Source organism: Penicillium cinerascens, assembly GCF_028974065.1.
Source record: "Penicillium cinerascens strain IBT 15544 chromosome Unknown contig_1_segment0_segment0, whole genome shotgun sequence".
NCBI lineage: Eukaryota > Fungi > Ascomycota > Eurotiomycetes > Eurotiales > Aspergillaceae > Penicillium > Penicillium cinerascens.
In genome coordinates, this window is record NW_026695287.1 from 97823 (window position 1) to 123072 (window position 25250).

Below are 25250 nucleotides of genomic sequence, written 5' to 3' on the forward strand. Positions count from 1 at the left end.
AAAAGGAAACAATGGTGGCATGTCTACTGGATGATTGATTAAATAGATTGGTGTAGTCCCTAGAGTATAAAATTAAATTGGCTTAGGCAACCATCCACAAGCATATTCGACGAAGAGGTGAATAGTAGTAGGTGTATAGCATCCTATATCTCTGCAAACGAGATAAAATATACCGACTCTTTACTTACTCGCCAGATCTAACTAATAATATAACGTCGCTGACACTTATCAACCGGTAGCGTGCTTTTTATAAAATAGAGGAATGATTGGAGCGCAGCCTCGCTATGCAGCTCGTACTCACGAACGTGAGCGACTAGAAATAGTATACCGCCGTTTATACTATAATACCGCCCAAGATATTGAGCGTAGTTATCTATAGGATCTATGATAGAATAAAGACTAGATAGAAGTAGATGACTAGGTCGCCCGGCGGATAGACTATATGCACGAAGTCCATCTAGGATAGCCGTTATAGAGTGATAATTTCTAGTGATACGGAGAACCTACCAAAGCGGTTAGAGCCTTATGTTGAGTGAGCTAAGAGTCAGAACTTACCAGAGCGCATTCCCGAACATATAGGTTTAGATCGGGTAAGCCAGAGCAACACTCCTATATAGAGATACTTAGGGTATTCCACTTTGCAAGGAGCCTCTTCACTGAAACTTTCCAACCAACGACGATCTATCTCGATAGGGTCGCGAACTCAATTGAATCCATTCTTGTTAGAGTGTGAGCGTGATCCTTAGCGGAAATAAAGATAAAGTAATGTTCTAAGAATAGGACTGTGGTATCGAAAAGAAGCTGCTAGTTTATACCCCTTGCATTGTTGTATTGTTGATAAAAACGAACAGCTAGCACGCTCAAACGCGTAAAGGTCGTGGTCAGGCTCTAATTGTAATCCTTAAAGAGGCGTTGGATAGGTCCCGCGATATATTTAAAACTTAAACTAGTTGATGTAGATACGGGATTTACGCTGTATCCGACCTCAAGTAGACACTGGACCAAGGCTCGATGCGCAAATAGACTCTGTCTTCGAAGGTCCTATCTGAATATGTCAACAAAGTCCTAAGAGTAGTTTCCGAAGCCTTAAATCTTGCTTACGAACCTCTTCCACCTCTTCCACCTCTATATATAGAGGAGTTTTGTTTTTGTTAACACTTAGGTACTCTTTAAGAAGGGAGTAGAGTGCTCGATGTTGTTGTAGAAACCACTCTACTGAAGGTGCAGGATACCTAAGCGAGGCATGAACTATGTCTTTAAACGCAATGCGGTTAAAGCAAAAATGACTCCCAACTTCAATTTCTGCGGCAAGTTCTCTAGCAGTCAGATTATGGCCTGAAGGCTGTGAGAACCAACGCTAGGAAGCCGGCTAGAAAGGAGGTTTGCTTGATCGCTGTATGATCACTTCCACCTTTTGCCAGACGGGCAGATTCCCGAGATGTCGTATCTTATGGATTTCCGATAAGCTCTTGACGCAGTCATTAATTATATCCATGTCGCGTGAGAGGTTCGTGTGAGAGGTGCGCGTTTCGTAGAAGCTCTTGGTCGCAAAGTTCGTAACGTATCGATTGACTGATATCATGGATATTGTAGGCTGCGAGCATGAGCCTGACATCCTCCTCCCACCAGCGATAAGGGACATGAAATGGAGGTATCTCCGTACTGGATTGAAACACCGGCATAATGAATGCCTCAATAGACTTAGATTAAGAGACTGAGGACGTTGCGGGGGTGTATGAGCTTTATAGCCTTCTCTCGAATAGTGATTTTCCCGTATTTTCCATATATAGTATGATTCAGAATACATGTGCGTAAGTCTACAGAAGCAGGGCGTTGCTGAGTCTTCCATGATTTATTGTCATCCGTACGACAGAGTTCAGGGGAATGCCGTTCCCAAGATATTATTCGCCATTAATGTTACATGTTACAGGAAATGCGGGTAAAACTCCTTAATAGCACCCTCTCCTCCTGGTAGCTGGGTCAACTGGGAATATTCAAACCACTCGCTCGTGGTCGTAATTCCATGGCGGACTTCGGCTCGTATTTTCGCATGTCGAACAGATTTCCGTTTCGCCGTATTCAACTCCGCTCACACGTATGACCTCCACTTCATTGGACTTGTTGAGTATTAACCACAAGTCGATTGAAGTTCGATTTACTGACCTCGTGGATCCTTATGCACCCAGCTAGGAAGCTAACAGGTAGTTCCCAGAGAGCCATTGTTGGCAGATATCTAAGCTTCAGAGTTCGGTCGCGAAGTTCTTGACTTTTTAGCCGCTGCTTCAGTACGTGAAAAAAAACTGAGTAGTGATAAGAGAGAGTGGAATAGAGAGGTCGAGGGGATAAATAAATATTATCAGGGAAGATTGCAATACGCTCATGGGAGCTTCGCGCAGTCATGTATGTGATGTTATGTATTCGCCAATGACCGCCCAGCTTATGCGACTACGCTAGACCTATTGTTCACGTTCTAAGAATGCGCATCCTGTCTAGACCATAGGTAGGTGCAGATGCATTCTGAATCTTTCCATTTAGGACTAGTACTTGTGACCATTGCATTTATTTATAACACACCCGAATCTTTCCGCTTTTCCACCACCATGTCGACTCGCAAGAACTCCCCTATCACGGCGGAATCTTTACTCAATGGCATTTTTACCCACTTATCAGACATTCGAGTTTTTTTAGAAGAGGTCTAACAGCCCTGGTTTCCACAATCCAACTCAGAGCTGGAGAAGACCCAAGACTGATAGGTTTGAATTGAGCGGAGATGGACAGAGGCTCCTGGGAAAGACAGCTCAAAACCGTTCTCTCCTGGACATCCCTGGCTTGAAGGGAGCCCCAATCATACTCCAATGAGCGGGCAGCATGATGTGACTCAAACGCAAAGGTTGCATAGAGGGTGGCAAATTATTTGCTGCCTCTCCCATGCTTGTTGCCATATTTAGCTTCCACTAACGGGGCGCTCCAGGTGAATGTCAGGATCACTTGGGCATGGCCAGAGCCAGAGCACAACGCAAATACAGGCAGCCTAGGTCTCATTTTGGGAGGCAACCTAGCACTTCAGAAGTTCAAAGCGCCAAGATTACTCGTCTCTTCCCTCCCCAGAGTGGTTCTGGTAAGTTGACAGTAAAGTGATTGGTAATCAAAATTATACTGACAGTGATTCCTTTAGTTTTTACCATGTCCGACAAACGCGAGGCTGACCACCCGAAAATTGAGGAGGCTATTGTTGGGGTAAAGGCGGACGTTAAGTCTCTCCAGCAGATCAGTTCCTCAGGCAGAGCGGCGCAACGCAAGAGAGAAGAAAACCATGCCCAGAAGGCGTTCAGTGCACTAGACGCAGCGTTGGAAAAGCATCTTAAAGAGGAGGACGGAGGTGGGCCTCCAAGCAAATCTGGACAATAAATCATTGTCACACGTCAGCGCAAGGACATAAAAAGCGTGGAGAACCGACATCTACTGCGCAATTATTACTAGGATGAACTGAATAGTTTATTTATCAGTCTATCAAATCAAGCATAATCAGAGGCATTGTTCACCATCAACACTGCTCTCTGAGAAGGCTAGCAGAAGTTCTTTGTCATATTTCCTTTTATCAGCAAGCTTGGTCGCCACAAATTTTCCCACGTTGTTACCCCAGTAAAAGGGCATGGTTTCACCGATATCATCTGAGCCATGCTCGGACAACAGGGGCTGAATATGCTCGTAAAATAATCTGAATAGACCGGTGGGGCTGGAGAGTGCCAGGGAATACCAAAAGGTCCCAGTCGCCCATGCCTGTTCCATAGTCTCGGACAGGCGGAACGGCGTGCTCCCTGCATCCTTCGGAAGGAATTCGCTGAAGTTTGCTGCTTCCTCGGCCTTCATTATAGTCATCAATTCTCGCCGACGTTTGTCATATTCCTCGACATGAATCTCGTCCACACCTTTATTAGACAACCAGTAAGGAGGCTCGGCCATTTGAACAGGGCGTGAGCAGGCCCATTCAAGATCGACCAGGCAAGTGATACGCCATTTATCATCAACGAAGATGTTGCTTTGGTGGAGATCAGTCAACATGAAAACAAAGGGCCCACGTCGCAAATTTCGGGAGAAAAACAACGGAATTGTTGTCCGCATTATCGCCAGTGCTGACATTTGGTAGCCACAATCTTGTATATTATTCACCGCATTGGGCTGATTTCGTAGGCGGTTGTCATGAACCCCCAAGATATCCGTCACGTAGGACTCAACAGTCGAGTAGGTATAGTCGCGGGGTAAGTCGGTCGGAATTTTCTCGTTTTCCAATTCCTGGAGCTCCATTGAAAGCGGACGATTACTTAGGGTTAAAAACCCTTTTTTGTTGATGATGAATGAGCCAATGCGGGGCAATGGCGTTCTGCTGATACTGAGTAAGATCCGAGATAAGTCTCGGAAGAAAGTGTGCCGCAATTCGACATCATATTGTTTTTCAGACCAGGTGTTCGAGAGCATCGTCCCCTGGGTTTCCTCAATGCACTCTATCAACAAGTATCCCGCTTTGCTAACTCGGTCAGGAAGCGTCGTTGATTGATTTTGATGACGAATATAGTTTGAAGGTATCGGGAAGCGAAATAAATAACGTAGCCAACGACGTAGGGACTCAAAGCAACGACTCAGAAAAGGCAGGTGGTCAACCCGTGTGAACTATATTCCGAGAGTTAGTTACCATTTTCCTATAACGAATGTGTTTTTCAGGTTCCTACAGTTTCGCCTGTTGATAAGGCAAAGCCATACAGTCGTGGAATTGGAACATCCGGACAATTTTGTTGGAGCCATGCGTAGGAGCCAGCTTCACATTGGATCTTTTCGTCCCCGTTCCCGGGTCTGAAATCCTCCCCGACTCGATATGGAAGCGGAAATCGGAGTATGACACGGTTTCCAGGTTGCCGCTGGCGTTCCCAATCAATAATAGTAATGGGAACACAGACATTAAAGCTGCCGCGGAACCAGTCTTCAATCTTTGCAACATGACACACACTGGTCGAGCTCAAGTTCAGGTGATGAACCACAACAGCTTTCATCCACTCGTGTCTAGCATAGAGATAGGAGAAAAAGCGACACTGTTGGTTGAAATATCCCAGTTGATGAAGTATGTTTACCTCCCGCTCTTTGGCAAGAGAATATGTGATTTCTTCTCGGAGAAGGCGACGTGTCCGAATCATGATAATCAAAAAGGCCGGAATATTGCTGCTCAACCAGCATCTGTCATCTAACACTTCAGGATTGTGCCCCTGACATCGGGCGGAGAAGATGAGTCAGACTTAAGGCGGACGACCAACGATCTTCGGACGGATAAATATTTTCCCGACACTTCCATTCTTGTGAGACTGGTAAATAGAGGGAGGATGGAAAAGTGAAAGAGGCGAGATCAAGCAGGGCGAGGTCGGCATCATTTCTGTCAGGTGGCCAACTAGAAGCGGAAAAACTAACCACAACGGGAATTTCACAGGCAACACGCGCTTCGCACGCTGTGGCCTTGAGACGGAATTGGCAAAATATCCCGCAATCACTAAAAAGGGTGCAATTATGGTCAAGGTCTTGATTCAGTTGGACACAAAATTCTTCGCTGATAGGATGTCGAGCATCGTTCTCACGTTCGATACAAGTCTATATCGGGGCAATTGGTATCTAGCTTAAGCCTAGCCTACTCGTCCACTTCATCCAGTAGCCACGCCGCAAAGCACGGTCGCTAAAATTGCATGTGCACTAGCGGGCCAACTAAGCTCTCTCTGTCAGTCTTTCTATTGCCAAAGAGAAGCACTCCCTCCATTCTCATCTCCCGTCCGCATGATGCTGTCGTTGCAGGAGTAAAATATGGCTTCTCAGTCGTCCCAATTTATCTTCCATGTTTATCGATCATGAAGCCAACAGGGCTAGAGATGACGAGGACGCTTGGCAGAGGTAGCGGAGCGACGTCGATATGAATGCGAATGGCTGCAGGAAGATAGTGTATGAGGGGAATGGAGGCTTGCCTGCAGGCAGGCTAACAAGGTCGCTTGGGGGTTGTTCAGAGATCGTCGTGAAGTTTTACAATCATCGCGAAAGGCATAATGACCAGCAGCTAGTAATGAGGGAGGTTTGTGACTAGATGTCCATACCCTAAGAGAGTAGGCAGCGGAACCAGAAAAGGGTTGGTTATAGCTCGTAGGGATTACTGGGCCAGGGCTTCGAAACTAGCCGTTCAAGAAAATCTGTAAATGAAAAAGAAAAATGGCCGGCGAGTTCGATCTGAAGGCACGGCTGTTTCTGTCAAAGCAGGTGACCAGTCTCAGTAAGCGAGAATAATTGGATTGAATGCGAAGTATTGGATACAAGAGCATCCACTTTATTTAAATGCACGTGGCACACCAGGATATTTATTTCCTTAATCATTTAACAAGAGCGATCAAGCTTCCATCTTGGCCATATATTCTAGGGTATACGGATCTGGGTCCCAAGAGAGAAGCCTTGTCTCATTCTCCTGAAGCTTCAAATCCACATATTTATCCATGATTTCCTTTTCTTCAGGTTCCAAGAGACGAAGTCTTTTCTTCCAAACATCGTATATATTGTCGTCAGATTTATTGGACCCGAAGAATCGCTGATCGATCTTATTCCAATAGATGGCGTCAAAGGCAAAATTGTTCCTTGCAGCATACATGATCCAAAAGTCTCCGCTCTCCCAGCTATGTCGCATCCAACTAGAGAGTCGCTGGCTTTCTTCGAGTGGTTCGTTCCGAGTCTGGTACGCGTCTTCTTCGCAATCCATCATTGCCTGAAGAAAGATCTGAAGCCGTCTCTCATAATGTGCACACCAGTCATCAAGGCCTTTGGTCCAATATTCCGGCTTTTCGAGAAGAAGCCACCAGGGTGGAGCATGAGTAAATTCAATTGGGGCGGTATACGTAAACTCCCAATCCACCACCCCAACGACTCTTTCAGCTTTATCGACCATAACATTCTGTGGTCGAAAGTCGTCGCACCAAACTGGAAATGGGCCATGCTCATAAGATATCCATTTGTCCCTAAGCTCCCGATCTCGAACAAGTTTCCGAAATAAGAATCTAGCAACAAACTTGCGCCGGCAGTCGTCGGCCGAGTCTATAGCATTGTTCCTTTGGTGTTGGAGGTGTGAAATATGTAGCTCTGCTAGGGCTTCAAAGTATGAAGACGCTCTATCGTATATCGCGGTGGGGATTTTCCAACGAGGTAGCGTCCCTAGGCGCACAATTTCGTTCATAGAAATGGAGAGTGGTCGATATCCCACTTCCCACGCTGATTTGCCGGTCTGTTTTAGAGACCCAATCTGGTTCGCAGATAGTGTGGATAGAGAAAAGACAATATTGGCTAGTTCTCTATAGAGAGCTTTTAGCTTTGTTGTGCTAATATCTGGATTTAGTTCTGGACGCTGTTTTGGTTGGCGTCCCGGCGTCTCGAGAAGATCAGACATGCTTCTCTCGTGGTCAATATAGGCCATGATTATGAAGGGACCCAATTTTGAGGGGCTCTCGTTCCTCTCTCCCCAGCGGAAGATTAAAGGAACTGTAATCGACATTGTCTGTGAAGTTCTTTCCGTGATGAATTGCATAATAGAGACCTCATTACGCACTTTCTCCTCGGGGAACATATGAACACCAGGTATTGGGAATCTTAAAATAGCGCCGCTAGCATCGGTATCGGTGAACGTCATAAGGAAGCTAGCATTGAAACCGCCTGTCTTGAATAATTTGAAATCGGCCCATTGACGAGGGGAACAATGCTCGGCGAGAAAAAGTCCAATCTCATTGTAGATGTCTTCATCGAGGAGAAAATCTAGCCAGGACTCTTCGATGTCGTCGCTTTTTTCCCAGGCAACATCATCGAAGGACAAACGTGATTCCATCTTACGAGGGTGATAGAATGAGTTTAGGAATGTCAAAGAAACAAGCAGAGTGTCGCGATGAATATCTGGATGAAGTAACGACGTTGATAAGGTACCAAGAAAAGAGGGGGAAACAGCTGATTAGGTAGCAAGAAATAAGATCGGAACAATGTAGACCCGAGCGAATGTCTTTTTGAAATTGACGATGATGTCATGGTACCAATATGAGGGGCAAAAAGGCGTCGATCACGCAACTTGTAATGTTGGCGGCGATTCGCCCTCTAATCATAGACCAAAATTACTCGGATACCGGTGGAAACTGGTGAGATCTAATTGACTGCCTGGAGGATCCAGGCTTTTGATTAGTTTATAGAAGCCTAGCTCTACAGGTATATTCCCAAACTGACCAATAACAGGCCACTATTTCGGATCACGCGTGTTTGACTACGCGCCGGTAAGACTTGTGTTACTATTGGGACCAAAAGAAGAAGGCTTCTGGTCAGGGGTTTCAGAGCAAACATCGTCCTATCCTAAATTGGGTTAGTATACTTCCCTTGGCGCCCATGTAGGTGCTGTCAGCCATTCCGGGTCTTGATGGCTTAATAGTATGTGCATGGTGCCCAATCGCTCCTACATTCCAACATTGGCGGCGATTCGCCCTCTAAATAGTGTTTACTACTGAGACCAATAGTTGGCGTTAATTGGGCGAATCGCCCTAGTAGACGGCGCATCGCTTCTGTCCAGTATCATTACCTCTACAGTATCTACCTCTAATTTCTGTTTTTTTTTGTGACCATAAATACTACCGCATCATCTGCCAATTTCGATTTTTGCAGAGATTAAATATCAACTCTTCTCTCTTTCCTTACGGTGATTCTTCCAAACCACGCTTTTCTAAAAGCATCCAGTCTTGATCCATCTATAGCTACCTCATTAATTTACTCATCGGTACGTCTTCTATCAATGATACAAGCTTTGACTAGAAATAACTAAGAGCTTAGCCGGCTCACAATCCCGTTATTACCATGCCGGACAAGCCAAAAACGTTCTTTACGCCTGGCCAAAGAGACCAGATGACCAAACAAGGCAACAGCTCCAAGGAGGAGCGGGAAAAGAAGGCGGCAGAAAGGAAGGAGAAGGCCAATACAGAGATAAGGACAGCAGCCGGCAATGACTCGAGGGAGAGGCGCGGCAAAGACAAAACGGAGATCATTGACCTATATGCGAACAGCAAGGGAGGGAAGAAATAGAAACCAAAGGCGATGTCTTTAGGCTTTGCGGCCCAATCCCTCCCCAAAGAGTGGATCAAACATTATGTGTTGCTTGGCTCTGTCATCCGAGTGTGAAGAGAACAGAGCAAGTAGCCTCAGTGGGGAACATGCCCGAAAGCATGCTGGTTGATTGCTCGATGGGTATAAGGATACTGTCGCCAGCGATGTACTGTAGCCGTTACATCCAGAAAGCCAAAATTACACACTTTTTATTTTCTTGGGTTTTTGATTGATGAGCAACAGTGCTCGCATTGCTCCTGAATCCGTACGTTGTGAAAGCACTAGGTGCATGGGTGGAATAAAAGAAATCAAGAGCAACCAAAAGGAATTTTGAGTGGGTATGTCAGTGCGTTAGGAAATTCACGTGATCGTGAGGCCTAGCGAGAACGGCGGGATTAAAGATCCGACCATAATCATTAGCCCACCCCTACTCCTTAAATAGACGAGCACTCTCCATCGATGGACTAATAGTTTTAGACATGAATAGAGTCTAGAATCAGCTTCTAATACGCGCCCTATAATTAAGGTCTCGGTTTTGAATGAATAAACTCGGGCCTTATGTGCATTGTGACCAATATACAGAATAGTAGCGACCAGAAAAAGCTCCTAGCCAAGCTCTATGATTATGTGATGTTAGCCGGAGATAAGAGACCGCGAGGTGTCGCGACCAAGAAAGCGGGTCACAATCTATTAAAGCCAATCCTAACCTTCCATTTTGCGCCCGTAACGTACCTAGCACCAGCCCGTGATGGTTTAAGGTAAGCAAGATGAGGCGGGCGTGGCAATAAGCTGGTGACCAAGTCACCTTCATTACTCTCCCGGTGAATGGTGTTTCGGGCCAGCAGACCGTTATCTTTTGGTTTCGGTACGGCGGGAAGGGCCGTGGCAACAATTTTACGACATTTTTTGGTCCACCCACCATCTAGGGCGTCGGTATCAGGATTATAGATATTCCGATAGTACATGACAAATTGCATTCATAGCAAAGTGCTGCACAATGAATATCCCGATAGGCGTTAAATCCCTGACCAGTGGTTAGGCTGGAGTAGATTGGAAACCGGCATATTAGCACCTGCCAGGTACTAGCAGAGGGCAACGGCGAGACTTACGGTCATAGTTTTCAGAGCACGGGGTCTACTCTCGATAGACGTGAAGGCCCGGGCTGGTTCTGGAGATGGACCACCCAAGAGTAGTAGATTGTCAAGTCATTTCCACGGTTAATCTATTTTCCGAGGTCAGTTCCGATCAGGATCAGATCCCTCTCCACTGCCATAATACGTCGCATATTCCTAAACATAGACGCCGCGCAGATACGCCTGTGACGATTCAACATACGCTGGCTGGTTAAGGTGTTATCTAAGTAACTGGGTGACCGCCTCTTTCCTGTGCTCGATGGCCTGGTGCACCGGCGTCTGGCCATCCGAGCCTTTAGCTTCCTTGTCGTCGCACCGCCTCAAGCAGTATCCGCACAACCTCCCCGTGTCCGTGCTCTGTCTGATCCTTGGTGATACCCACCGATGGGTATACGGTCGATTGTTCTGAACTTTAGACGGAATCTATGTAGGTGGCAATCGATACCATTTCTTAAACTGGAACGTGCTGGCTGAGTTTAGCAATGCTCTAATGTAAGAATCGGAAATCAACTCTGCGAAGACAAGTTAGTCGCTGTAGAATGTTCAAAATAGCAGAGTCGAGGCCTACCTCTTGTTACCAAGATCCTTGTTCTCGGCGACATATCGCTCGCGCTCCTCGCTGTTCATATTGTCCCAAACCGCAGCGTTCTGCTTGTTCCTCCATACATAGTAGTACTTGCACACAACAAACATAAACATACTCCATACGGCAAGCCCAATCAGCACCTTGTTCCCGGTGCGATACAAAGGCTTATCGGGGGTTCGATATACCTAAGCACATTCATTAGTTGAGTGTCATACAAAAAGGGTATTGACCTACGTTGTTTCCAATGATGTTGCTCACTTGCACCATCATGTTGTACAAGGCTGTCGCAACAGTGCGCGTCCGAACAGTGCCTGCATTTCGGGATGTGATAGCCACCAGAATCGCGTGAACGTAGGGCATTCCAATGAGTAAAATCAGTAGAACCCAGCGTGCCCATGCACTAGCATCAGCCGGAAGGCATTCAAGGGCGATCAGAAGTATAAGAGCCCATGCCTCAGCGGCAACGCCAAGCATGAAGCGGATATTGAACCGTTCAGAGATCCACGTCCATAACAGCAGATTCAAAATGAAGACCACGTATGCGGGAATACTGAGCAGGTTGGTATGAAAGGTGCTGAAGCCGAGCGACTTCAACTCCAGGCTGAGATAACTCGTGGCGGGTATGGTGGGGATCAGCCATGACAACCCAAGAATATAGATCACCCACATATCGTAGTCCTTCAGTGCTTCCCAGAGTAGCTTGGGGGTGACTGGCTGGCGGTTATGCATGCCACCTTTACTGGGATCGTCGCGGAGTACGCGGTTGACCATGATCTTCTCTTCGCGCTCGTCGAACCAGCCATTTTTACCCCGGAACCGGCCAGCTGTCTGGGTTGGTGATGGTGGCATCCAAAATGCAGCAATGATGCCGATGACACCCGTAATCAGTCCCTCGAAGGCGAACAAGTATCGCCAGCCTCCAGTGCCATCGGAGTTGTGGATGTGAAGGAAGCCAAAGGCTAAAAATGCGCTGACAATGGCGGTTGCTTCAAAGGCGACCCAGAAGTAGCCCAGGCGGATAGGAAGCTCTTTTGATTTATACCAGAATGAGAGAAAGAGGATTGTGTCGGGGATGCTATACCGGGTTAGTTTCGAACGAAAGTGTAAATAGTGATCTGAGGGAACACACAATCCACCTTCGAGCAGACCCAACAGAGCTCTTGTAGTAAAATAAGTTCCGCGATTCTTCACGAATGCTTGACAAGCGGCGATTAAACTCCACGAGACCATCTGAACAGGGATCCATCGATCAGGTCCAAACCACTTGGACAAGAGTTGGGATGGAAGCTCCGCGAATAGGAACGTCAAAAAGAAGATAGTTTGACCTGTGTTGTAATCATTGGTGGTCATGCCCAAATCCTCCAGCATATTGTCAGAAGTGGCCTGCACAACATTTCCTCGGTCCAGCTGCAGTGCAAAGAAAGTGACACAAGCAAATGTACAGACGCGCCAGTCAATCTGCTTCGATTTAATTCTATGAAATGAGTATAGAATACCCGCTACATACCTTTCTTATAACAGCCTTCTCCTCCTCCTCCGTCCACTCAAAGTCGGGGTCCCAGCGATGAATACCCTCATATTCCGGGATTGGTTTGTAGTACCGCGGGTCCTCAGTCGTGTCAAATGCACACTCAACTTTCTTTACTTGTCCTCGAAGCTCTTCAAAAGACGAAGATTCGCTGGATGAGACAGCGTGAGGCGCAACCTTTGCATCATAGTCCTTGGCACCATGGCCGACATTTTTCATCTTCTCACTCGTCATTTTGGCGCGAGTGCGAGAGAGATCTAGAACAGCAAATAACGGCTAGAATGACACGAGAGATGCCAGCTATAAAGGTAAGAAAAGGCTCTAAAGAAGTCATCACGGCCTTCTATCACGCCATAATGTGGCCGATTCACCTGGTCGGCCGCTCTCTGCGCGATTACCCACGTTGGTCGGATCTGATGCGAATCGGCTAAAACTAAGCACGGGGTCATAGCCCCTGGCGCAAAGGGGAAGTGATTGAATGCCAATTGGCAGCTACGTAATCGTTGTTTCCATTGGCGTTGTTTCTTGGTTCCGCGTGGAAACATGGAAGTGGAGTCCCACTGGCAAGAACTCGCGGACACTCACAGACCAGCTCGGACTAATGCCGCGGCTTCAGCGAATGGGTGGGTGCTGATTCCAAGGAAAGCGAAATTCTACCAGCGTAAAATGCCTAATGCGGGTGGATCTTGCCAGTGGAGGTCCGGCTCGGCCAGATCACGCAAAACGGGATAAAGTGACGTTAGGCTGGACGAGTGGCAGTTTCCCCAGCTCGCATGAATATCGAGGTGGCACTGAATTTCGGGGTGTATACCAGAGCTACAATCAACCCTCCCTATCTCCCGTTATTTAGGGGGTTGACTTTCCTGAGTTATACTATCGCTCATTGGCCAGGATAGCTACACAGAGCTTGAGACTCCCAAGTCAAAGAACCTCAAAATCTATTACAGAACAGGACATATTTAACCCTCTACTAAGAGTATTTTGTCTGTCAATAAGCCCATTAACCTCTCAATATTGTTGAGTTCGAAAGATCTCGCGATGAACAAGACCGGGGTTGCGCAAAGCAAGTTGTTTATCACGCCATCACAGGCAAATTGACACCAACGTTGAGGGGCCAAACGAAGCTGAACGCCAGATCACCACTTACTACTGCAGTTTTAAGTGCATGTAATCAGATAACGCACGAGCAAATAGTGACTGTCATCAGTAGACCCACACGATGGCAGCACGCCATTTCACTCAACCATAACGAAGACATACGTCAAGCGCTACACATTCCAACGACCCCGCAGCAACGAAATACTACATGCGGCAATTCGCACTGATCACCAACATTCAGACTTTCACACGCAATTGTAAACCGGGCGAGACAGCATCCCCGCAGTCATTGCGCAATTAATTTCCTTCGTCCGGGATGAGAGTGCCGAGACGTGTATATAGTCGTGCTGGTCGCTTCATTTAGGGCCTAATCAAGCACAACGGACATACCCAGAGTCCTTAGACAGCGTTTGAATCATTGATATTCATAATACAAACGCACTATGGCCCCCCTCTACTACCGAGACTGTTAGTCTCCGCGCCCCAACTTTCATGGTGCCCCTGAAGACCGACTCCGGGCAGAACAAGGAGAACTTGATCGGATACAAGTATGAAAAGGAGGCCGAATTGAAAGGCACAGATAAAATTGCACCTGCTACATACCCTAACTATCTTCCAGTCTGGGACAATGAGACTCAGAGGTAAGCCACTAGGGTCGATGTATTCTGTAGAAAGCAGGTCTAACGGTGTCACTAGATACCCTCCTCTAGAACATTTCGAGCACTACGATCACGGCAAAGATGCCGATCCCAACTTTCCTGACCTATTCTCCAAAGGCCAGGCCGAAGTAGATGAAATTACCCCCTTCATCGGCTCCGAGGTCCACGGCGTACAATTGAGCAAGCTTTCCAACGCTGGGAAGGACCAACTCGCTCTCTATGTTGCTCAACGACGAGTCGTCGGTTCGTCAATCACATCCATTCCAAACAATAACTACATGCTAACATCCACAGCCTTCCGTGACCAAGACTTCGCTTCCCTCCCCATCCAAGAAGCCGTCGACTATGCCGGCTACTTCGGCCGTCACCACATCCATCAGACGTCCGGCGCCCCGAAAGGCTTCCCCGAGATCCACCTCGTGTTCCGCGGCGCAGACGACCGCACTGGCGCGAAGTTCCTCGAACAGCGCACAAACACCATTACTTGGCACTCAGATGTCACTTTCGAGAAGCAGCCTCCTGGCACGACCTTCCTGTATGCTCTCGACGGGCCGTCCACCGGCGGAGACACGCTGTTCGGTGACATGGTACAGGCATACAAGCGCCTATCCCCCGAATTCCGCAAACGCCTGCACGGGCTGAAGGCTGTGCACTCCGGTTTCGAGCAGGTCAATGCGAGTTTGAACGGCGGTGGCATTGCGCGTCGTGATCCCATCACGTCCGAGCATCCCATTGTCCGCACTCACCCCGTGACGGGCGAGAAGGCTCTCTATGTGAACCCGCAATGTAAGATCTCAACATCCTCCTATTGGTACCTGTACAGCGATACTAACGTCTGATAGTCACCCGCTACATCGTCGGATACAAGAAAGAGGAGTCGGACTTTCTGCTCAAGTTCTTGTTTGATCATATCGCCTTGTCGCAGGATCTTCAGGCACGTATCCGCTGGAAGGCTGGTACCGTGGTTGTTTGGGATAATCGTCTAGCTTGTCACTCTGCGGTATTTGATTGGGAGGATGGACAAAGACGCCACATTGCGAGAATTACGCCTCAGGCTGAGCCTCCGTTTGAGACCCCGTTCGAGGGGTAGACGGGTGCTGGAACATTCGTAATGTATGGATGAGTTTGGATTTTAAGGACCATGAATTGAATCAAGAATACCATTTCATTTCTCAAGATCGGTCTAGCCATGGGTTGAGTATTGAAAGTTGCGAGTTGTGCCAGTTAATGCACGAAGAACGGCCGGTCATGTCAAGGTGTATGTGCTTGCTGCAATGTTGAAGTTGCCTTTTCACGACTAAACCGACTCAGCAGTCCAACCTGCCACTCATTGAACTTTCGTGCCGAGATGGGTAGCATCTGGCTACTCCGATGAAGCGTATCGGACAGCGCTTGGAAAATCATCGAAGGTAATTCCAGCTCCTCGACTGAGAGGGGGCTGGGTTGTCCGATCTCAGGAGCAAGCAGCTTATCAACGTCCTCCTTCTCCTGGTAGAAAACTTTCATTGCCTGCTGGTCATTCACGCTGTGACCAGAGCTGGAATTGGAGTATCGTAGATGTGGATTGAAGACCCAAAGCTAGAAAGAGATTAGCAGACGAAGAGGTTGGACTGACAGGATAAGCTTACTAGTAGTCCACTCGTTTTTCCGCAATGAACGACAAAGCGACGGGCGCTCTCTCGCTCTATCAGTTCCAGCAATTGTGCTGCAACGATCACCTCTATTGAGTGGGTTGTCCATGATTCCTCACTGTCTTTCCCCGTGTTCAGAGATACATTTGCTTTAAGGAGTCGCCATCCGTTTGCTGAAGGGTCTTCCATTCCGATGATTGAATTGCACTTTTCACACTCTAGGGTTCTTTGCCCAGATATTATGGAAGCCGATTTTGATTCCTCTTCACTGGACTGGAGTTGGAGGTTAGCGCACTGAAATCAAGAATACGATGTGTTGAGATTTGGATTCAAGTCAATTGGGAGGAGGCAAAAGTTGGTTTAAAATTCAATATGATACATCAGTGTGCGAATACCAAATGCCTGGGCAATTGCTTGACTCGTGATGTACCTCTTCTGATCACAGCAGTCCCACTGCATTGGGAAGGGCGAACCCAAGACTGTCGTCGAAATCGAAGAGGATGCGTTGAACAAAGCTCGAGCGAGATAGCAATCGGAACAACCCACACCATCAAGCAACGGAGGGCCAAATTCATCTGACGAGAGAGGATAACTGCCCCTCGAGACCTTCTGACCTGAATCGAACCTCTTATTGCCAAGCTCAAACCACAAAGGAGCACTGATATCGATCTAGGGCAATAGTATCGAAGGCCACCCCATTGAAAAGAAATGGTCTCCTTTTAAATTGCCCAGGTAAAGGGGCGAAAATGCAAAATGGAATTCAAATATGCGCGATAGTTTGGGAAACGTGATGAAGAGCAATAGCGATTGCGAAATCTCACCTTTTTCAATCCCGCACAGTCGGACTCTGCGAGTAAGAAGGTGGCCACGTCAATGAGGACATTTCCTGGTATCGCTTCTACTCGACTTGACGCTCCGTAGCCTTTGACTTGAGCATTTTGCTCCTCAATCCTGAGAGCTATGGTAGCTTCATCTTTCGTATCGTCCTCGTGGGGATCGGGCTTGTGGCAGTGCCAGAAGTCCATCATCTCGGCCCAGTTCCCACTTGGAAGGTCCTTCCAGACCCACCCTTGGTGGGTGTCCAATCCCTCGTTTACCGAGGATTCCTGGAGAATGGACTCATTTAGGAAGGCGGTGCCGCACGCACGGCATCGAATGCATGTTGAAGAAGACATGTCTGCTGCTGTCCAAGGCACGTGGTCATCAGTTAGTTCATCACGAGGCGCTGAGGCCTGTTCACTTGGATCAATCTGCATTCTGAATGAATAGTCATGGCCGGATGCGGTAGACTGCCCCGGCTTCGAAGGTGCCGATGGGGCTGTTTTGGCATTCAGCGTTCGCCAAGTCGCGTCACTGACGCGCGTCGGCAGCTTGATCGTCTCAGACACATGGTCAAATGGCTTATGTAAAGTTACGGTGACTGCTTTTCGCGACCCTGAGAGCTGAATCTCCGGCTGGATCCCAGTTAAAGCTGGAGTCTGAGGAAGTGAGATGTAAAGGGTAATTTGGCGGATGTTGGGGAGCAGCTCGGCATGCAGGTAAAGGGATACATCTGCATCCTCAGCAGCTGGTCCTCTGGACATCTCCTCTCTCGTAGATTTGAGAAGCCGAAGAACTCTGAATTCTCGGAGGGGGATGGTGGAGCTCGCGAAATGTGAAGGTGTGAAGCTACACGCGGGGTGGGGTATCCCTGCCTGAGGAGGGGTAGTCGAATGGAGAGCCGCAGAATCTGGACTACTTGCAGCAGATTCTGAATGTTTTGTTAATGGGTCTGGATGTTTATAGGGCTGATAATTGAATTGAAACTTACAAGTGTGACCTGTCCTGCAGTGATGGTAACAAGTGCTAAAGCTGTTGAGTAATCTTGTGGAGCAGGAAAACTTTAGTTGATGAGGTCTTCCCAAATTCTGGTATGAATAAAAGCTCAGTCTCAGTATCAGGACCAAAATCAGTATGCTTGCCACACGAGTGACGGCCACAGCGTCCGAATCGTGATATTTTTTGAAGCTGAGCGGAAACTAAGAGAAGTATTCACCAATATCCAAGTACAATATACTCTTCTTTAATGAATATCTCTACACATACGACCATAGGGTGTGGTTGGTTTATTCAAACGGGCCTGGAAATACGAATCCCTCATTACAGACATGCCTTACTCTGCAGACACTTGCCGAAAAATTCATCGTGCAGGAAAATTCAAAGTTAGAAGCTGCGCGGGCGCTTAAGCATCCGCGGGAACTTTTTAGATAGGGTGGTCCAAAAGAAAATTGAATGTGAATCAAAGATTTCTTTGGAATTCGCCGATCAACATCGTTCCTCTTAGCTTATACCTGTTCTCAGTGGCCCGGTTTTACTTCCAGTATATTCGGCTTCAATTTATTGGCTGTTCAAACCCTTTTTCTTGCCCACACCCTTTTGTTAGCATAGGGAATTGGAGCGTGGCTTTACTTCTAAGTCTCTGTCTTTATTTATTATTACATTTTGCTCGATAACTTTGAAGGCATACTAGTCATTTCAGAGCAAAACCTTCTATAAGTGGCCGCCTTTCAACAATTTTCACCACCAGACCACCTGCTGAAATGAACAAGATTGGCAGATAAGTCAGTTCAAGTTTGTTGTTCCACTTTGATCTTCAGCCTGCTGCCTCTCTTCCTCAGCCTGTCTCCGCAGCTTCATTTCTCTCTCGAACAGTTCTTTGTATTTCGTTGAGATTATCCGACCATGGAGCGTTCAACAAAGAGATATCGGCGCGGTGTTTTTTGTCGGCTCTTTATTCCACCATTGATGTTGTGAAAGGGTTTGGACTCGATTTCGGAACGGACAAACTGTCAGACCGGGACTTCGGCGATAAGTGGGGCTGTCTACAGGCGACCAGGTCGCGAACGACGGATCAAGGGCACCTGCTGAAGTTAGCTCAGGCCAGGATCCTGCATTTGGTCCCCCAAAAAAGTTAAATCAGCGGGAAGTCATCCAGGCATTCGAGGAAAGGAAGTAGCTTGTCTTTTCCTTATTCATGGCACGTGCAGTCGTGTTTCTGTTGGATGGTCCGGCCCATGAATTCAAAGTGTCTTCCCGTTTACGTCAACTGCCGAGTTACCTTTCGCCAACTTTCAAAATCAGAGTTATCTAAGCGCGGATTACTGTATTCTCTTGTCCCGAAAAAATTGGCCTGCGAAAGCTAGATCATGCCGATACTAATCGTATATCTTACGGCAAAATGAAAGTACTAACCGAGTGTTTACATTTCTCCGCAACCACCGCTTCTTTTCCCACAGAGGTTCACCTGAACGCTTCCTTAGTCCGAGTCTTAGTATCCTGGATCTAGGGTCACACAGAATATTGGGAGACAAGGAGCTAAGGTGTGATGGAGGCGAGGAGATCTATCTAGGTTATCTACCAAACATGGTCAGGTGACCGTCCTGAGACCAAATCTACGAACACTACGAAGTATGGAGTGTGCGCAAATGTCAAGCCAATGGGAAGTTGTCGAGGCATTGAGAAAGGATTGTAGCTCGTCTGTTCCAGATACATGTTACCGGTTCCTCACATTCAGTTGAATGATTCGGACGCTTTTATTCATGTCGTGATGGGTAGAGTTTCCGACAATTTCTGCTGAACGATTCATGAGGGCCCCCGCATGGAACGCACTTCGGAACCGTTTGGTCGCAGCTACTGTGGCGGTGGCCCTCCGCGGCGCACTTGGCCCATTTCTGGGTGTTCTTGCACTGGAATGCCTTGTGTCCAATTTCCTGGCAATTGTAACATTGCATCGGTCAAGGTCGATACTCGAAGGTACTTGTCACGCCAGATTCTCCTCCAGCGTGAAAGAACCCGTCAGCCAGGAGCCTCCGTGCGTCAGTGCCTTTAGTCAGGTAAACGACCATGGACGCCACTTTCTTGACCAGCTGGTGTTCATCTTCGTCGCGGCACGCTATTCTGATTCGGTTGATGTTCTTCGGGTCCACGGTGACAGCGCGACAGCGCCAGTGCGTGTGGCCTTCCGTCGTCCGAATCTCTGTCTCAACCGCCGTCCGGATTGGGCTTGCGGAAATCCTCTCGCTTTCATTTTCTGCCATCTTCGAGGTATCTATTGTGTAATACAACGTGTCGGTGAAAGTGGTCGGTGTTGTATTCGACGTCGAGAGCGTCCGTATGTTGCTCGGGCGACTGAGTGGAGGAGTACGGGCGACATCTGCATAGGACGGGAGCCAGTGGCAACGGAAGGGCTGATGGCATCGCGTAGGGATTGAATCTCGCGGAGGATCTCATCGTGGCTGTTCTGAGCGCATGCCTCGGCGTGGGATGGCGGTGTGGAAGGTCTATCTGTCAGGGTCTGTAGCTCGTGTCGGACTTCGGCAAGGGCAACGCTAAATTCTTCTTTAACCTTCTGAAGCTCTTTCTTGTGCAATTCATCGCGTCGCCTGATCTCTTGCCTGAGTTTAATGAGCTCCTTCACGAGTGTGGCGGCGATAAGGTCCTCGCTCTCCGTCGCGGAGTGGTCCGAAGTGACCGCGTCACGTTGGGTTACTGGCTTGTCTTGGGTTTTCTTTCTCAGTTGAGACCGTGTCGTTCTCTGCTGTTTGTCGATCTCTTGATCCTGAGCATGATTACTGGGTGGTCGGGTAGTGCGTCTCGGCCTCGACAATCGTGGCGGTGAGCCTTCGCGTTCGTCGTCACGGTCGGGCGGTTCAGGGGTTCGCATCGCGGTCTGTCCCGCCATTATTCAAAATCGATTCCGTCACCACGTGGCGCGCTCACACTCACACAATATCTCAACAGATACAGTAATCAATCCTGTTGTTGGTACAGTCACTGGACCGGAATACAGTCACTCTTGTTTTGTTCCAGTAGTCTGTTTAGGTACCATCCTATGATACTGTAACACTAACAAATTGAAGACACATTCTGGCATCAATTCTTACACGGCTCTGGGAGAAAAGAATTTGACGAAACTTTCTCGGTGAGTAGACTTTCGGCCTGCGCAGCAGTGAGTGCCTTGGTTCCATGGCCGCTGTATTCGGTTAGCAGCAGAGCCCACAACCAGGTGGGTCATGATCGTCGTTCGCTCCCACTGACAACCACCACGCGGCGTTCTTTTTTCTACAACAAGGGATCTTATGAAGTGGTAGACGGCATGCTCCGGGCACAATCATCGGGATTAAATTTGTTTGATAATGACAGACTTGTTCACGTATCACTCAATAGCCTGATTTAGACGCTGTCCTGCTCCGGCAATTCCACTGAAATTTACAGTTTGCTCCACGTTTCGCTCGACCAGAATCCTCTTGTTGCTTGGCAGGTAACAGACGATCGATCGGCCATAGTATAAACCCGTACTAGTCGCGGTCTGTCAGTGACCGAACCAAACTTAGCAAAAGTCAATTGGAAGGGTGCCCACGGATTATACGATTTACAATGCCCTGCCACAAGCGTCGACTGCCAAGGAACGTATTTCGGATCATTTTCTGCCTTGTCACTGCTTGCTGCGGTCATCTGCCTCGATTCACCGCTTAAAACTCTCCGAATAATTTCCCTTTGGTTGGTCTCAGACTCGGCAATCGACAGACCGAAATAGGGGTTGGGAAGAAGCGAGAGAAAGAGCAGCGGGTGGGTCAAAATAGAATGAACGGTCGGCGCTGAAAAGCTTAAATGGCACGTCGTATGGTGTCGGCTCGCGAGTTCTAGCCGGTTAAGGCAAGAGTCAATTTTAACACCGGAGACCGATTTCGGTGTTTTAGCAGCTAGAGAGTACAAGTCTACCCAAATTAAGCCACAACGTACAATGACGGGTTGCTTGAGCGAACAAAAGTTGACACAGGAATCTTATATTAAGATATCAAAGGTAATCGCGTTCTAGCTGAATAATTTCTAGGAACGACGCCTTCGTCCGGTCGTTTTACCCTCTACCGTAGTGTTCTTCTCCTCTTTGGCCGTCATCTCTATAGCTGCCTCCACAACCGCCAACCGACTTCGAATCTCTTCCAGATCACTGCGGATAGTTTCATTCCAGTTGGTTTGGTTGCTCAGTGAATTCTGCAGAGACCTGAAAATGATATTAGCGATATATTTGGCTTCCGAAGGCAGCATGACTGACTTCATTCGGGTGTCGAGTCTGATAATCGTAAGCAGGCAGAGCACAAGCTTCACCGGGGTGGGGAAGACTTTGACACTCACTCTGCGATGCATTGGAAGGCGATCATGTTGCAGTTCCCAGAGACATCACTCTGTCGCGGTATCTCCAGCTCCTTTTGTAGATCTCGCCCCGTATTCCAGTCGTGTGGCGCATCTTCCTCGATACTACCCACCGGGCTGTCCCCTCGCTGGTGACTGGGGAAGTCGTTCTCTTCCTGATGGTACTCTTCTTCTTCTGTGGTATCATCTGCAGCTGATCTTGACGGGCTTCGGTGACCTTCGGACTCGGAGGATGACAAGGATAACGCACGCTGCAGTCGACTTCGAAAGCTTTGTCGTCGATCGGGGTGGGGAAATTTTCGAATAGCACCCATACTTGCGCCTGAGTAATGCTGAGATCCTTCGACGAGTTTCCCTAACTATACTGCGATTTATGGGTGATACCTTACAGTCTTTATAGAATCTGGTTTGTACGACCGGAGCAGAGTGATCCGCTTGTTCGCAACAAAAGGTAACAAGGTCCACTATCTTCCACCCCTACTTTCCGCATTTGCCGCTTCATTTATTGGCCAATCACTTACGAGAGACATTGGAATCTTGAACCGTTGACGCTCTGTAGTGAGTCCAAGTAGAATTTTCAACGCAGGGAGAAGGCTTTATCCGAATTGTGTTGATGCTACATTATACACCACACGTTGAGGCTGGTCAGAAACTCATTGTTGTGTTCATTGAAAATCGTTAGATCTCAACAACCAAATTTTCAGGAGTACGCCAACAAAGTGATAGCCCGTTGATCATCAACACCAGGGCTTAGTTGAAATTATTGGAAATTGAAATAAGGAGCCGATATCTGAGCATCCAGGCTACCAAAATGGCTCACCAGACTGATCCATGGGTCATAATTGAGCTTTGGGAAATATCTTGCGAGGGAGCAGTATCACCTTCAGCTTTTAATTGAGACCAGGAGAGAGTTTAAACCTCACCGTACCCATCCAAGTGAAGTTCACTGGCGTGTCATCGTCTTATCCAGCCTCCTTACTGTCACTACTTCAAACAAACACCATGTCCCCGCGTAACACCATGGACTGGCCAGAGTGGGAAGAAAATAATCTTCCCACTCTGGCTGGATAGCAATCGGGTCCTGCTGTGGAAGGCCCTACCAGATGCATATTATGAACAATACGGGTTGGATCGAAGCGTTGAATCTCTACGAGGAAAAAAGTACCATATTTTGCGGAAGCAAGGCCACATTGGTACTGTACCAGATCTCCCAAAGACACTGCCCCCCGAAAACGATCAGGAGCTATTCGCCGCTCAGAGGTTGGCAGGAGTTCACTGTTGAAGCTTTCAAAGAAAACTCAGGTCCGACGCAACATCGACAAATGGTTTCAAACAGTCCTAACGGTTGATCCTCGCCATACAGACAGCAGCAAATCAGCTCAAACACGTCGGTCGACATCAGGTATGGAACCACCTTCTACAGTCATACCTCTCTCTGTGCATGCTGACTTTTTCCATAGACTGTGCGACGCCCGCGCCCGTCTATCATGTGCCTGACGAAAGCCAATTGTCCTCTTGGATTTGGGAATATGTACATCGTGTCTGCGCCACCAGGAAGCTGCGATTTTAGTGTTTATAGCATGAACCTGTTGTGAAAAGTCACAGGAGAGCAGCAGTTTTATGTCATTTGAGCTGCTTAAATACTGTACTGGGGACTGGCGTGGGAACACTAATGATCAACATTAATTAACACATTTTATTCCATCAAATATCCTCTACAGGCTTTTCTGGTCTAGCTGAGATCGTCTTGGAAAGACTCGTTTTCTCTTGTGTCGCTCAGACAGGAGTGGCTGTAGAGTGTTAACCTTCTTTTTGAGATCCTCCATCTCGCTTTTCAGAATCTCGATATCACCAGCCAGTCCTTTTTTGAGTTGTCGTTTAGTAGCCTTGTTTTCTGACTTTCTGTATCGTTCTATCTGCTCTTCTCTTTCGGATAGATTTTTGAAGGATCCTTGCTTCTCTCGCTCTAAAGGTCTGAACATAGTTGGTTAAAAGTGAACATGGAATTACATAGTGTTGGAGGTATTTTCTGACCGGCTTTTCGCACATTTTGTAGGCTGATACTGTCTGCATGGCGAAGAATCGACCAGTTCCGTTTCTCGGTCGAATTTTCGTAGAGCTTTGCTGCCGTGACGGCTTCTAGGTTGCTCATCCATGCCAGATGGTGCGCCTTCACGCTCCGTTTGCGTTGATAGAGGCGATTCGGATTGGCATATCGCACCTTCATGGCGAGAACTTTCTTTTTCCCTGGCTTCATCTTCGAGAAATTTGGCGAGCCAGGCAGTATACTTGCCAGGCCGAAGGACAGGGATCTCAGTAACGCGGTTCGACATTCCAAATCTTACTTCTATGAGAAGACCTGAAAGAGTAATTAATCATTTGCTTTCTCAGAGAGTAGGCGGGTAGAGAATCTTCGTACAAGGATGAAACTTGGCGCGATTCAATCACCCTACGTGATATAATTGCGGAAGGTTTGCAGAACCATGGATCCCTTGTCTTCTTGTTGGTGCTTTCGCAAAATATTGCTGGAAATACTCACCGCGGAGAACATAGGAATTCTAGACAGTTGACTCCCATGGAATGGAGGGGCGGTGCTTCTTAGCGAAGAGGGCCGACCACCGGTACAATTGAAGCGTGCCTCTCTCGGCCACAATCTCTCAAGAATACTATTTTAACGTCCGTTGAATCACTTCAACAACCTTCAACGACCCGGTGACTGTCACCGATATGTGCGCAAAAGGTCTCTATTGAAGAGATAGAGCCGAATTGACATAAAAGGAGCCAGTTTTCTAGCCCAGGAAAAGTCAGGACTTCAGTCCTCACACTGATCCATCAGTGTCCCTCTCTTGTCTGCAGGCTTGAGAGTCTCCGTGGCTATGGCTGTCGCTGCTCTGAGCCTAGTGATATAAGACTTGCGCTCCTTCACAGCCAATAAGCCCTGTGATTGTAAAAATGTGCTCCCTTACAGCCGATGAGCCCTGTGACTGTAAAAATGTGCTTCGCAGGATAAGCTCTGCGTGATCAACTGTGCTTCGCAGGATAGGCTCTGCGATAGCAACTGTGTTTCGCAGGGAAGAAGCTGCGTCAATAAGGCCACTCTAGCAACGTGCAGGCACCTCGTCGTGGTGCTAGAGTTTAGTATTCGAGTGTCCAGGACTACTCGAAGAAGCCAAGACCTGTACTGTTAACACTTGTACAACGAGAAGTCATTACTTCCCAGGGGGGATTGGAGGACTGGATGATTGAAGTGTAGCTAGATACAGTAATCCGCATTGAAACCGTAGTTCA

General features: G+C 47.7%; 13 protein-coding genes across 13 annotated transcripts; 3 read left to right on the forward strand and 10 right to left on the reverse strand.

Moving 5' to 3' along the window:
• Positions 1-197: 197 nt before the first annotated feature.
• N7498_001623 (uncharacterized protein) lies at positions 198-824 on the reverse strand (the record flags this gene model as incomplete). The annotated part of the gene is made up of 3 exons (XM_058448685.1): positions 198-457; positions 556-685; positions 816-824. The coding sequence occupies 3 exons, from the start codon at positions 822-824 to the stop codon at positions 198-200; spliced, it is 399 nt and encodes a 132-aa protein (XP_058311029.1).
• Positions 825-888: 64 nt separating this feature from the next.
• On the reverse strand, positions 889-1642 carry N7498_001624 (Guanine-nucleotide dissociation stimulator CDC25; the record flags this gene model as incomplete). Its single annotated transcript, XM_058448686.1, has 4 exons — positions 889-1041; positions 1115-1357; positions 1406-1572; positions 1627-1642. The coding sequence occupies 4 exons, from the start codon at positions 1640-1642 to the stop codon at positions 889-891; spliced, it is 579 nt and encodes a 192-aa protein (XP_058311030.1).
• Positions 1643-3183: 1541 nt separating this feature from the next.
• On the forward strand, positions 3184-3408 carry N7498_001625 (uncharacterized protein; the record flags this gene model as incomplete). The annotated part of the gene is made up of 1 exon (XM_058448687.1): positions 3184-3408. One exon carries the CDS (start codon positions 3184-3186, stop codon positions 3406-3408), a length of 225 nt encoding a protein of 74 aa, XP_058311031.1.
• A 117-nt stretch (positions 3409-3525) lies between these two features.
• On the reverse strand, positions 3526-4305 carry N7498_001626 (uncharacterized protein; the record flags this gene model as incomplete). The annotated part of the gene is made up of 1 exon (XM_058448688.1): positions 3526-4305. The coding sequence occupies one exon, from the start codon at positions 4303-4305 to the stop codon at positions 3526-3528; it is 780 nt and encodes a 259-aa protein (XP_058311032.1).
• A 2104-nt stretch (positions 4306-6409) lies between these two features.
• Positions 6410-7885, reverse strand: N7498_001627 (uncharacterized protein; the record flags this gene model as incomplete). The annotated part of the gene is made up of 1 exon (XM_058448689.1): positions 6410-7885. The coding sequence occupies one exon, from the start codon at positions 7883-7885 to the stop codon at positions 6410-6412; it is 1476 nt and encodes a 491-aa protein (XP_058311033.1).
• A 1004-nt stretch (positions 7886-8889) lies between these two features.
• Positions 8890-9114, forward strand: N7498_001628 (uncharacterized protein; the record flags this gene model as incomplete). The annotated part of the gene is made up of 1 exon (XM_058448690.1): positions 8890-9114. One exon carries the CDS (start codon positions 8890-8892, stop codon positions 9112-9114), a length of 225 nt encoding a protein of 74 aa, XP_058311034.1.
• A 1641-nt stretch (positions 9115-10755) lies between these two features.
• On the reverse strand, positions 10756-12616 carry N7498_001629 (uncharacterized protein; the record flags this gene model as incomplete). The annotated part of the gene is made up of 5 exons (XM_058448691.1): positions 10756-10780; positions 10837-11039; positions 11089-11929; positions 11984-12312; positions 12362-12616. The coding sequence occupies 5 exons, from the start codon at positions 12614-12616 to the stop codon at positions 10756-10758; spliced, it is 1653 nt and encodes a 550-aa protein (XP_058311035.1).
• A 1338-nt stretch (positions 12617-13954) lies between these two features.
• On the forward strand, positions 13955-15229 carry N7498_001630 (TauD/TfdA dioxygenase family protein; the record flags this gene model as incomplete). Its single annotated transcript, XM_058448692.1, has 3 exons — positions 13955-14121; positions 14177-14925; positions 14982-15229. Coding segments are annotated over 3 exons (1164 nt in total), but the record flags the coding sequence as incomplete, so codon positions are not given.
• A 161-nt stretch (positions 15230-15390) lies between these two features.
• Positions 15391-17353, reverse strand: N7498_001631 (HECT-type E3 ubiquitin transferase; the record flags this gene model as incomplete). Its single annotated transcript, XM_058448693.1, has 3 exons — positions 15391-15717; positions 15768-16043; positions 16592-17353. The coding sequence occupies 3 exons, from the start codon at positions 17351-17353 to the stop codon at positions 15391-15393; spliced, it is 1365 nt and encodes a 454-aa protein (XP_058311037.1).
• Positions 17354-19543: 2190 nt separating this feature from the next.
• On the reverse strand, positions 19544-19846 carry N7498_001632 (uncharacterized protein; the record flags this gene model as incomplete). Its single annotated transcript, XM_058448694.1, has 1 exon — positions 19544-19846. One exon carries the CDS (start codon positions 19844-19846, stop codon positions 19544-19546), a length of 303 nt encoding a protein of 100 aa, XP_058311038.1.
• Positions 19847-19857: 11 nt separating this feature from the next.
• Positions 19858-20490, reverse strand: N7498_001633 (uncharacterized protein; the record flags this gene model as incomplete). Its single annotated transcript, XM_058448695.1, has 1 exon — positions 19858-20490. One exon carries the CDS (start codon positions 20488-20490, stop codon positions 19858-19860), a length of 633 nt encoding a protein of 210 aa, XP_058311039.1.
• A 1148-nt stretch (positions 20491-21638) lies between these two features.
• Positions 21639-22276, reverse strand: N7498_001634 (uncharacterized protein; the record flags this gene model as incomplete). The annotated part of the gene is made up of 2 exons (XM_058448696.1): positions 21639-21882; positions 21945-22276. 2 exons carry the CDS (start codon positions 22274-22276, stop codon positions 21639-21641), a joined length of 576 nt encoding a protein of 191 aa, XP_058311040.1.
• Positions 22277-23677: 1401 nt separating this feature from the next.
• N7498_001635 (uncharacterized protein) lies at positions 23678-24219 on the reverse strand (the record flags this gene model as incomplete). The annotated part of the gene is made up of 2 exons (XM_058448697.1): positions 23678-23928; positions 23997-24219. 2 exons carry the CDS (start codon positions 24217-24219, stop codon positions 23678-23680), a joined length of 474 nt encoding a protein of 157 aa, XP_058311041.1.
• Positions 24220-25250: the final 1031 nt, after the last annotated feature.